This window comes from Vollenhovia emeryi, unplaced genomic scaffold (genome assembly GCF_000949405.1).
Source record: "Vollenhovia emeryi isolate VEMERY1.0 unplaced genomic scaffold, V.emery_V1.0 DF939243.1, whole genome shotgun sequence".
NCBI lineage: Eukaryota > Metazoa > Arthropoda > Insecta > Hymenoptera > Formicidae > Vollenhovia > Vollenhovia emeryi.
The window spans coordinates 178,810-190,966 of NW_011967123.1; the positions used below are offsets into that span (position 1 = coordinate 178,810).

A 12,157-nucleotide genomic window follows, 5' to 3' on the forward strand; every position below is an offset into this window, starting at 1 on the left:
GAGGTGTTTACGGTGCCGTACACAGGATCATTCATGCGGCGGCAGTCGAATTGATCGGTTGTGCCCGCGCCGCTTCGCATATCGTATTATTCTTTCTTGATACGCGTTCGCGACAAGTGCGGGAAGAAACCGCGTGATCGTTCTCTGCGAATAATCTGATTGATATCATCGTGCGATCGCTGCGTTCCCGCGATTTGTAATCAGTGATTTATGCGGGTATCAGTGAGACGATGTAATTAAACGGTTTGTAGTGCGCAATCGAACTCAGTGACAATCGGACACAGTGAAAACCGAAAAAGTGGCATCTGGATACAATGACAGTGCCAGTGACAAGTGACTTTACAAACGCAAGTGTAAATTCGCGAGTGTCTCGGAGGACAGCTGAGACAACGACACCGGAGAGGAGGACACCCGAGTGGAGGAGGAGGCATCGGGCGCCATTGCAGAATCAACGGAAGATACAACTCCGCCGCTGCACATCATGTCGGTGAGTCCAAAATTGTTTATTAAAGTAACGGAATCTATATTTTTTGATCGTAGATTGTAGATTGTACATTTTGTAGTTCCGTTACGTCAAAATGGATAGGCTACAACGAACTTCACGTTTTATTTAATATATTTAATTTATCGAAGAGAAGTGATTTCATGGAGCTCTACAAATCAGAGTATGTTGAGCTCATTGTTCATGTTGAAAATCGGTGAACTACATTATAGAAATTATGCGAAATATGACGAATACCTATTATCGATGCATTCGGTCAATTATCTCTCGTAGCCTATCCATTTTTAATTAAAGAATTGATATATGTATAAATTAAAATAATATGACGTGAGATTCCAATATATTTTGTTGAGAATTCTTAAATTTAAAATCATTTTCATTATACTTTATTTGAAATTATCGATTAACTCTAATATTCAATTATAATATATCGGTATCACTCGTGCGGCAAGTTGCCTTTTTTGGATCTTACGTCATTTATTCTGCATGTCTCGCGATACTTTCAAGATGCGTCTCGTATGAATACATGCATTATAGTCACACGCATCTTTGTATTTTCACGGTCGGTTTTCGCGGTCGGTTTTCGCGATCGGTTTTTCAGGAAAAATTTTCAATTAATTATTTAATTTTATCCATATTATAAATTTTAATTTATCAGGAATATGATTAAAATCACTCTAACGCGAAGTATTTTTTTTTCTATAACTACTTGAATTTCGAATTCAAAAATTAAGTTACGAAGAGATGGTCAATATGTTTAAATAAATAACGGAAGTAAAAATAAATTTGATTTGTACATACTGTAAAGTTTTTTGAATTAATAGTTTTCTTTTAATTAACTTCTCGTGGTCGTGCATTTTGCGATACGATCGACACTCGTATATTCGAACCGTACGAAATATTTGTCGGTGACAATAACCGACTATGGAAGAAGTTTTCTTCCTTCCTGATCTCTGGTCAAAATGATCAGATTGTATGGCCGGGAGCAACGAAAGGTAGGTCCAATCTGGCCCACCGAAGGACTAAATACGACGAGGTATATATGTGGTCAATATTGGCCACTCTGATCTGTACGAAGTATACTTTGATTTCTTTTGATTTGTCACAATTCGGGTGGGTTATGCTTCTATATACATACATTCTCGCATATGTGCGAGAGTGAAACTTCTATTAAATCCCGCGGGCGCGTTAAACTCCAAGTCAAATCCCTAGAAAATCGCGTCGCGGTTAATTAAAGATTTGTAGGTTCATTATGTTGAAACACGGGTAGGTAGAAATTGGATAAGTCTATAATAAGGTCTATAATATAGATCGGAATACGGGTAGGTAGGGATTCGGATAGTCAGGGATAGGGGAACATAGTTCGAGAGTTTAAAGTATTAAATAACATAAATTAACGAAGTAATAGTAACTTTAATACAATAAGTACGTAAAAATAATTTCATGTTATTGTACATATACCCAGGGTTGGGAAGTAGGTAACTCGTTACTTGTAACGAAGTTACAGTTACAGTTACTTCTTTTTGGTAACTCTAACTTAACTTCGTTACTTTCTCTACATCTGTAACTGTAACTTAACTCAGTTACATTTTTTCGATAACTAGTAACTAATTTAATAGTTACATTAATAGTTACTTTATATATTTTTTCAACCTCCACAGATCGCATTAGGGCTTGCATTTGCGCATAAACGCCTTTATTGCCGCTTTACAATTCAGATGCAGATTCGATATTTTTATTTCTATTGCAAGGGAGTAACTGCAAAGTAACGATTCGTTACTTTTCGAGTAACTGTAACTAGTATTGTACAGATATTTTATTTTTAAATTTATAATGTCATTATTTCTTTTATAGTATTGTATGTGTATTGTAAAGTAAGTTATAAGAAGAATGAAATAAATAATAAAAATGTAAGAAATCAAACTGTAAAGAAAAGAGGACCGTCGATTAAACGCGGCGGGGGTGGTGGAGGGCCTCTATATAGGTTAATTTGTTTCTATCGAATAAAATTTGAGTTTAATTTGATTCACATACTCTTTTAATCAATAGTTTCGTTTGCAATTGATCGATAAATTTGCCTTTACAGTTTGATTTTTCGTTTGCACATTAATAAAAAATGTTGTACAATTATAAGCACAGCCACATATGTAACACGTTGTGTGTAATGTGTAACATTTTCTATTAATGTTTTACATTGTAAGAGTTAGGTACGTACTATTGTAAACACATGTAACATGTTCATATGTAATTTTTTGTCATAATGAAAAATTGTACATATTTTTATTGTATATCATGTTTTTAGTTTCACTTATATGTAACTTTATCTCTCTTTCTGTATTTTTGTACGTATTTCAATTAATCACAAAAATAAGTTGTGAATAAAATTAATTAAGCTATAAAAATGTAAAAACACAATTTTGGCGCAAACAAAAGAGGACCGCCGATAAGAATTCGGCGGGAGTGGTGGAGGGCCTTACTGTTTTTTATCGGATAAAAATTTAATTTAAAGTTAAAAGAGAGGCATCATTTCATTTATAACCAGAAAATGTGAAGTTATAATAAAATAGTATTTTCTTATATTTTTTTCATCTTAGAGGCGGCAAAAATGACTTACTTATACAGATAATATGACTTAAACGGTTAAATAATGTAAAAATATGTCAATTGTGTGATGATGTGTAACATACGATAATCAAAGTTTAAATGTGAATTAATGATTTAAAGATAAAATCATCAAACTCAATACGGAATCAATATTTTAATACACCTTATTGAATACTTTGTGCTTTAGATTATATATTTTATATCTTATATCAAATGATGAACTTTTTTACATGTACCTATATTTAATTATTATTTTCTTTGAAGAGTGCAAAACGTATTTACTCTATTTACATTAGGAATGTCTAATTTGGTTACTCATCGTATATCACTTGTCACCTATATACAATAAACGTAATATCTAATTTAATACAGTCATTGAAACAAAATTTTCGAACACGTTTATAGAAACTGAAATATTATATCATACTTAATGTACATGAGTTACATGAATCGCATAAAATAGGTTTGTAAAATTAGAAAAAATTAAAATAGTTTATAATGTTTTAGTTTACAAATTGTGAATGCAATAATTATTTGATGAATGAGTTTTGTACAACATGACATGAATTACTTTTTGCAGGAAAACTTATATTTGTGGAAATGGCAAGGTTGAGGAAGTCCAGTCAAATAATTAATATCTAGATGTTTAATGCACTGAGAAGATCAGCATTGTTTTCAGATGATTCTGGAATATCAGTCCCACCTATAAAGCGGCGAAGGTAATCCTCAAGTTGCTTTCGAAGTGCTTGCTGTTGGTCTGTGTTGTAACACGGGATGGGCAAGAAATGTAAATTGTTAAAGAATAATTAGAATTTAAAGTCACTCGATTATTCAGCCAAAAATATTAAATTTAATGGTTAATATAATTAATCAAAGTCTTAATAGTAATACTTATATATGATACTTATGTAGCTGATTTATTTATCGCTTGGTACATGAAAATAACACTTATTGTCAAACTATTTCTATTTATAAATATAGAAATGTTTGCGACTTGATTAGTAAATCGAATTTTAAGGAATACATTAATTTTTTTCATAACGTATTGACTATAATACATATAGATTGTACTTTTATTGCATAGAATGACCAATACTTAATGCACAAGATTCATTTGCATGTACTGTGTAATAAATGTATAGGGAATAATTACTCGTTAAGAGCTCTTGTCACTTCTGTCTTTGTGGGCATATCCGTACATAAAGAAGCTGCGGTTTCTTGAACGTTCTCTTTTCCTGTAGATGTTCTCATATCTGTATCGATCGAATCCTCCGTATCATCCGTAGCAATGCTCAAAGTTGGATAGGTTTTTCTATATTTTAAATGATTATGTTTGAATAATTACAATAACAACAGATATTTTATATCTTGTATGATTAAATAATGATTAAGAAAATAAGAAATGTAGTAAAGAAATTCCAATTATGCTCGCCACTCTTTTGAAGGCCGAAAGATTCGCGTTCTAAGATTCTTATTGGAAATTTGGAAGTATCTAGACACATCCCAGTGAGAAATGATTCGTCGATCGACGTCGAAACGACGTCGAATCGACATCGACACCGTCGAATTGACGTCGATTCGACATCATTTCGACGTCGATCGACGAATCATTTCTCACTGGGATGCATGTAAGTTAACATGATTGCAAAGAGACATAGTAATGTTAATAATTGTATAAGATATTAAATGTAAGCTATCTTATACATAACGTTAGTATAAAGATATACCAAAGCTTTTCAACGTTTATTTTCAAAGAACATTTCTAACCAATTTCAAGATTCATGTTATTCATTTATGTTTCTTTCTATGTTTTTCAACGTACGAAGTATTCACTTTTATAATTATTTAATTCAATTTTAATAAATATATATAAATATATGATACGGACTCGTGTGTATTTTTATATTTATCGGAATTTGTGGTAAACCAGTTATATACACATATTTTTCTATGACATTTACAATAATCCAGAAATAGTAATTGCGATTGGAATTTCTATGCAATTTTGACCACAATACATTTCTTTCCCCCACCAACAATACATTTAAGTTTTATACATATAAGTGTCTAAACGACTGCTAAGTAGATGTGCTGCATAATGTTTTACTACTGAGAATTTTTTTACTATATCAATTTTATATTCCCCAATATTGTAATGATTTTTTTATTTATTCTTACTTGTGGACATTTATGAGATGAGAACCCAGGTGATTATGATTAGTGGATGTGTTATATTTTTTTTCACAAATCTTGGATTCATTTTGTCCTTTGTTCTGTGTGAAGTAATCCCAATACCAAGCTACTTTTGAATCATCCCTTTCTACTGCTGTTAATTTGTTGTAATGGTCATGTTTTAGGTGAAAATATAGTATCTTATAAGAAGAAACGTTCACTCCAGCGATACAAAATATTTGAAAGCAATTATTGCATTTTAGCAGATTTCCTTTTAAATATGAATAATGTTTTAGTATAAAGGAACGTACTGGAACCTGTTTCACTTTAATTACATTATATTCTGTGTCATGTTTGGGATTATATTGTTTGGTATGGTTATCGCATAAGTGCCTTTTTAATTGTATTAATATTTCTTTAGACGGTTGGAAACTGTACGTGTTATTCTCGAATCCTGCAATACAGACTTGGCAGTTTAATTTCGAATTGTAACATCGCAGCAGCTCATTTTGTGACAGGTCTTTCAGGCGAACGTATGTTTCCGGATGTTTAAGAATTAAGTGCTCTTTTAATTTGGTCAATGTTTTTGTCGACGGTTGACAATTATCCGTATTGTTCCAGAAATATGTTTCTAGAACACACGTTTCTTCACACACTCTACACTGATATGTGCGAATATAATGTTGCATCAGCCACTGATATTCTTTGTGCTCTGCCATTATTACAGTCCTCTATTGCGGAGTATCACTTACTGAATATAGAAGATACAGACTGATGTAAAGAGACACACAAGGAACTATTTCCAAATATTGCTGGTAAGCGGTCAAAAGCTGAGGTATGACTCTTTGTCTAAATATTGGTAGCATTGAAGTAATGTTGATGCCAATTTGAATGTTACGTTACCAAATCAGACTGTACATTGATCGATAACTTAAATTTGGAAATAATATTAGATAAAACCACGCATTATGACGACGACAAATCAGAAACGATGTTAGCTGCATATATAGAAATAGATAATATCACTTTACGATTAATGTAATCTAATTAAAAAATAATTCATCCGTTTTGGTGATGTCTGTAATATGCGTATTGTCTGGGCACAGAGAAATGCATTGATTTAATTGTTGGACCTATCTAGATACTTGTTTTTCCGCTATATTAATAACAATCAATGCCTTCCCCTCATTGGAATATTTTCTCTAAAAGTATTTTGTTAACAACTACTACTTTTAAATAAATATTTTAAAATAATTTGAAGTAAATTTAAAATATACATAGCAGACAAGTATAAAATGTATTTGCAATGTACGTTTTATCTTTGTAACAGATTGAAGATCCGATCGAGTTTGCAGATTCTAAAGTAGAAATGCCTATAGTCGATGAACCTTCACTTATTCAGTCGTTCAACCGAGGATTGAGTAATTTCGTTCCTCTTTGTGTGGTACATACATCTGCATGCACATCTGGATTCTTTTTTAATGATTCTATATAAACACCGATTAATAATTACGGGTATATAACATAATTATCGTTACAATTTTCCTAAAACCAATATAAATGTAAAATACTACATGTTGCCCATAACAATTATATTATTTAGATATATATATAGAGCAGGAAACTATGATGTATTTTTGTTAGCTTATATGGTGTTTTGCGATGTGCCTTGTACGAAGATAGATTTCAATATTTGTATTTTATTATTAATATAAATGATCGATAACCTATTTTATTTTACAGATATATGTATAGCTGGGTTCAAAACTGGGTTTTTCGTTCGATCGCCACTTATACTTGACGTCGTAATCAATATTCTTCCTAATCAACGTGAAACTGTTTAAGTATTTAACAATGACAAGAAAAAAAAATTTTTTTTCTTAAATACTTGTCATCGTTAAATAATTCTTTTTAAACTGTTGGTTTTTCGTTCGATCGCCACATATACTTGACGCCATAATAATGTTCTTAATAATCGACGTAAAACTCTTAAGTGTTCGGCAACGAAAAAAAAAATTTTTTATTTCTTAAATACTTGTCATCGTTAAAAAGAATTATTTAACGATGACAAGTATTTAAGAAAAAAAATTTTTTTTTCTTGTCATTGTTAAATACTTAAACAGTTTCACGTTGATTAGGAAGAACATTGATTACGACGTCAAGTATATGTGGCGATCGAACGAAAAACCAACAATGTTTCGTTGGGTTTTGAACCCAGGTCTTTGGATTAGCAGACCAGCGCATAATCCTCTGCGCCACGATCGCCACAGTTATTATATATGTATTATTTACTACACTTATATTGGCCAATATTTTGATGTTCACGTCACATTGGTCTCACACCCAGGACACTTCATTGTGCAACCATTTAACGATGCAAATGAATTGAAAGTATGTAAAAATTAATAAACTCTTTTAAAGTGTAATATAATACATTGAAAAATCCACTGATAAAATTTATATTTTTACACTGGATCGATCCAGTGGATTTAGTGCGACTCTTAAAATCGGCACGGAGTCTAAACGTAATGCTACGTACGTACCGCCGAACTATTGAAATTATTGTGTTACATCGATCTGTCGCGTTTACAACTGGACGACTGCGAGGTGAAGCTGTAAGGTCTCGAGCACAGTAGCAGAAGTGTGATCATTACTTATTAATGTAATATCACTTCTAGATTTTTAATATCATTAATAATAATAGTATATTTATAATAATAATAAAAACATTTTGATTCTTTTAAATAGAGTGTATATAAGTAACAGTGCGGTATGAAATATTGTATAGATAACCAAGTTTATTGAGAAGAATCTACTACAAATTTTGTTGGCAAAAGGAGTATAACGTAGCTTGTCAGTAAATTTTTATATTTTGCATTTATATATCATATAATTTATATGTCAGCAACGAAAGAATGTGAATCGCCAGTAGTTGATTAAAGATTTCTGCTTTCAATAACTATAACTTTGCTTTTTATAAATAGGTGGAAAAAGTATAATGACAAAAAATATTTATTAACTTTGAAGCGTTTATTTCCTTAAAAATTGGTATTACAATTTAACATTAATATCATGGTGTAAGGATATATCTTACAGCCTAACGCAAGTTGAAGTGCGTAAATATTTAATTATACTGAAAAAAAAAATCAGTTATATTTATTTTCATGCAATTAAATACTCGCGCACTTCAACTTGCGTTTGGCTCTTATTGAGCCTCCCTTTTTCTGTACTTGTACTTTTCATTTCAGAGTCTTATGTAATTTAATCGTCATTAATATAATTCATGTATTTGAAAATTAGCGGCAATAGCATGGCGGACCAATCAGGAATGATTCCGCGTGTCCTATCTTAGTGTCTCTACTCTCGCCATCTGGCGACCCGCGACACTGTCTTGACGCGAGGGCTGGCTCGGGCTGGCTGGAGTTTTCTGCACGTGTTTCCTGTTTATTCTTTTCTATTTTACGTATCAGGGCTAAATTGTTTAATATTTAGGTATTAAATATAAAGGCCGTTACAATGGTTGTAACAGGTAAAAAGAAGGTGAGCGGATTTTGTTTATTTAATATGAAATATCTTATTACCGATTAGATGAGGTTATGTTAAAACTTGTGTGGCGACTCAATGGAGCGACATCCACGTGGGATTAAAATTGATATCTTTAAAATGTACAGTATCAAAGTGGTGAGGGAGCGCAGTTTATGACGAGGAGAGCTGCCCTCAGAAAATTGCAATTGACGCTAAATGACTTTCGCAAATTATGCATACTGAAAGGCATATATCCACGGGAGCCACGCAACCGTAAAAGAGCGCAGAAGGGTGAAACTGGTATCAAAACCTTATATCACAAGAAGGATATTCAATTTTTGATGCACGAACCGATCATATGGAAATTGAGAGAGTACAAGGTACTCGACAACTTCTCTGAATCACATGTTTACAGTATTATGCTTTGTACATGTAATTTCATAAGCGTATGTTTGTAGATATTTAACAGGAAAATTGGACGTGCAAAGGCAATGAGAGATTTTGCCAAAGTAAAGAGATATTTGAGTAACCATCCTACGTTAAAGATCGATCATATAGTCAAGGAGCGTTATCCAACGTTCATAGATGCATTGCGTGATCTAGATGACTGCCTGACTCTCTGCTTTTTATTCAGCACATTTCCATCATTGACTCATGTACCGAGAGATCAGTCATTGTTGTGTAGGAGATTAACAATGGAATTCCTTCATGCCGTTATTGCTGCGAAAGCTTTGCGTAAAGTGTTCATATCCATCAAGGGCTATTACTATCAAGCGGAGATAAAAGGGCAAATGATAACGTGGATAGTGCCGCACCATTTTTGTTTTGAACCTCAAGCGAAAAACGAGGTTGATTTTAAGGTCATGTCTACATTTGTAGAATTTTATATCGTGATGCTTGGTTTTGTGAATTACAGACTGTATCATAGTCTGAATTTGCATTATCCTCCGAAATTGACAAATCCTGGTGAGATTATTTATTAGCGCAAATTATTGATATATTAACAGTTCAAATACGTAAAACTAATTATAAAATTAAATATTCTATATAGGAAATATTGAAAAAACACTGGTTGATGAAGAAGCATATGTCTCTGAGAGAATAAGCGCATTAAACCTTCCGTTAGTTAATTTAGATCCTTCAGTACCAGCGATCGAGGATGATAATATTGAAATAGATCAATTTTCAAATGTAAGTTTAAAGTGCTAATTAATTTTATATTTAGTTCGTCAGTTGTGTAAAAAAATCTAAATGTATTATTGATTACGCTTTTCAGGAGACAGACGCTGCCAAAGTCGAAGCTGCTAAGACAGAAGCTGAAAAAGTACGGAAACTGAAAAATTTATTCAAAGGCATAAAAGTTTTTATTAATAGGGAGATCCCCAGGGAGCCGCTAGTATTTATCTTGCGTTGCTTCGGCGGAGAAGTATCTTGGGATAAATTACTCTTTGTTGGAGCCACTTTTGACGAGAATGATGAAACAATAACTCATCAGATTGTAGATAGACCAAGCATGAATAAACAATATATATCGAGGTTTGTTTTAAATCTGATTTATGATTAGTTCTCGTGCATATAACATTTCCGATTTCTTAATAGAATTTTTTCTTTTTTTTAATAGATATTATGTACAGCCACAATGGGTTTTCGACAGTGTGAACGCAAGAGAATTATTGCCCGTAGAAAAATATTTAATGGGTACTGTACTTCCACCTCATCTCTCGCCATTTACAGAAGGTCGACAAGATCAAACATACATTCCTCCGGAAGAGCGTGCTCTCATGGACCCTGATTATAAACTAAACGATCGTAAGCTTTTGATTTTGGATGAATGTACAGAATTAAAGGTGGAATTCTATATCTAATTTATAATTGACTCATATTTATTCGTCTAGTGGAAGCAGATTCAGATGAAGAAGATGAAGATAATGATAAGAATGAAAATGAGGAAGAGAAAATTGAAGCTGAGAACGATTTGAGTTCAGGAAGCGATCAGGAAATGGAAGACGAAGAAGAGGACAACGATGACGATGTACAGATTAATGAGTATAAAAAGAAAGAGAAAATACAGAATCAAGCTCAATTACAAAAGGTTTTGTTATTACAATTTTTTAAAATTACCTCTTCACATAATCTAGAGAAAATTGATCTTTGCTAATAATATTTATAAACTTGCAGAAAAGGAACATGAAGGTACAAGCTGGTGAGATCATGAAGGAAAATTCATGGGAGAAAGCCCGACTGGAGAAGCAAGAGTACCGTCTCAGGGAGAAGATGATTAAGAAGAAACACCGTAAATTGTATAAGAGTATGATGAAAGGTCGAGAAGAAAGAGCTAAACAAATCTGGCTCTTGCGAAAGAAGAGACGTGTCCACGATAATAAGGAGAAAGAGAAGCGAAAAGAGGAAAGAAAAGCAAACAGGAATAAATCTATGAAATAAAATAACAATGGATTACTCAAATGCAAAATAAAATACATTCTTTACGTATTTCGTATCTCATTTAATAATGAGTTTAAGACTAGCAGAATAAGGTATATTCTTGTTATAATGCATATACACCTGACTTCGCCACGATCCTGTTGGAAATCGTGATGTCAGAAGCGGGAAATGACACGTTGAAAATTCTTGTGCTTTATAAATAAATAATAAGATATCTGAATTAAAAAAAACAGTCTAAATCTTTTCAGCACATCTTCAAAATAATCTGATAGCTAACTTTTTCCTTTGATAGAAAACTTTTTCCTCTAGTTAACGAACAGCCGTAAAATGTTAATGTAATAAGTCAATCGTGTTAACGCCATTGTAACGGATTCATTCCTCTGTCGACTTGAGTTATTCAGTCCTCTTTTCTGGGATTATTTAGAGATAGATTGAGATTAACGTTGATAGAGGAATGATTCTCAAGTCACATACTGCTCTGACCCCTTAAGATACGCTTTATTCGATTTAAACGAGTTTTACTGAGGAAGACCCGAAGGAGAGTCGAAACGTTTATTATATTAAAGAGAAATTTTGTTTCTAATTTGTGAGAACCGTTTTCCGTTCATTTGTGGCTCACATTGGCACTCTTTCCTTTTCTACATATTTTCTTTTTGGGAGCCTTCACAACACTTTGGAATATTAATGTAATAAGATTTCTATTCAGAAAACAGTTGCGCATGCCGGACGACATTAGAATCTAACATTCACATTTTGCGGTTGTTTATCAACCGTCAAGGGAAAAGGCTAGTGATCGAAGTATTTTGAAGACGTGCTGACACGATCTAATCTACTTTTTTATTTAGATATCTTTATTTATTTATAAAGTGCAAGAATTCTCAGAGTGTCATTTCTCGTTTCTGACGTCACCGC

At 32.6% G+C, this 12,157-nt stretch overlaps 2 protein-coding genes and 1 long non-coding RNA gene across 3 annotated transcripts; 2 read left to right on the forward strand and 1 right to left on the reverse strand.

Moving 5' to 3' along the window:
- The first annotated feature begins 3,468 nt into the window (after positions 1-3,468).
- LOC105560052 lies at positions 3,469-6,881 on the forward strand. Its single transcript, XR_001008791.1, has 3 exons — positions 3,469-3,825; positions 6,006-6,093; positions 6,609-6,881. It is a non-coding gene; the product is annotated as an uncharacterized LOC105560052 (long non-coding RNA).
- LOC105560051 lies at positions 3,783-6,011 on the reverse strand. The gene is made up of 3 exons (XM_012008798.1): positions 5,285-6,011; positions 4,260-4,418; positions 3,783-3,863 (listed from the first exon to the last, which is right to left on the reverse strand). Exons 1-3 carry the CDS (start codon positions 5,995-5,997, stop codon positions 3,833-3,835), a joined length of 903 nt encoding a protein of 300 aa, XP_011864188.1. The 5' UTR covers positions 5,998-6,011; the 3' UTR covers positions 3,783-3,832.
- A 1,764-nt stretch (positions 6,882-8,645) lies between the features above and the next one.
- LOC105560053 (pescadillo homolog) lies at positions 8,646-11,475 on the forward strand. Its single transcript, XM_012008799.1, has 8 exons — positions 8,646-8,818; positions 8,950-9,183; positions 9,262-9,769; positions 9,855-9,994; positions 10,080-10,339; positions 10,425-10,612; positions 10,699-10,895; positions 10,982-11,475. The coding sequence occupies exons 1-8, from the start codon at positions 8,795-8,797 to the stop codon at positions 11,243-11,245; spliced, it is 1,815 nt and encodes a 604-aa protein (XP_011864189.1). The 5' UTR covers positions 8,646-8,794; the 3' UTR covers positions 11,246-11,475.
- The last annotated feature ends 682 nt before the right edge of the window (positions 11,476-12,157 follow it).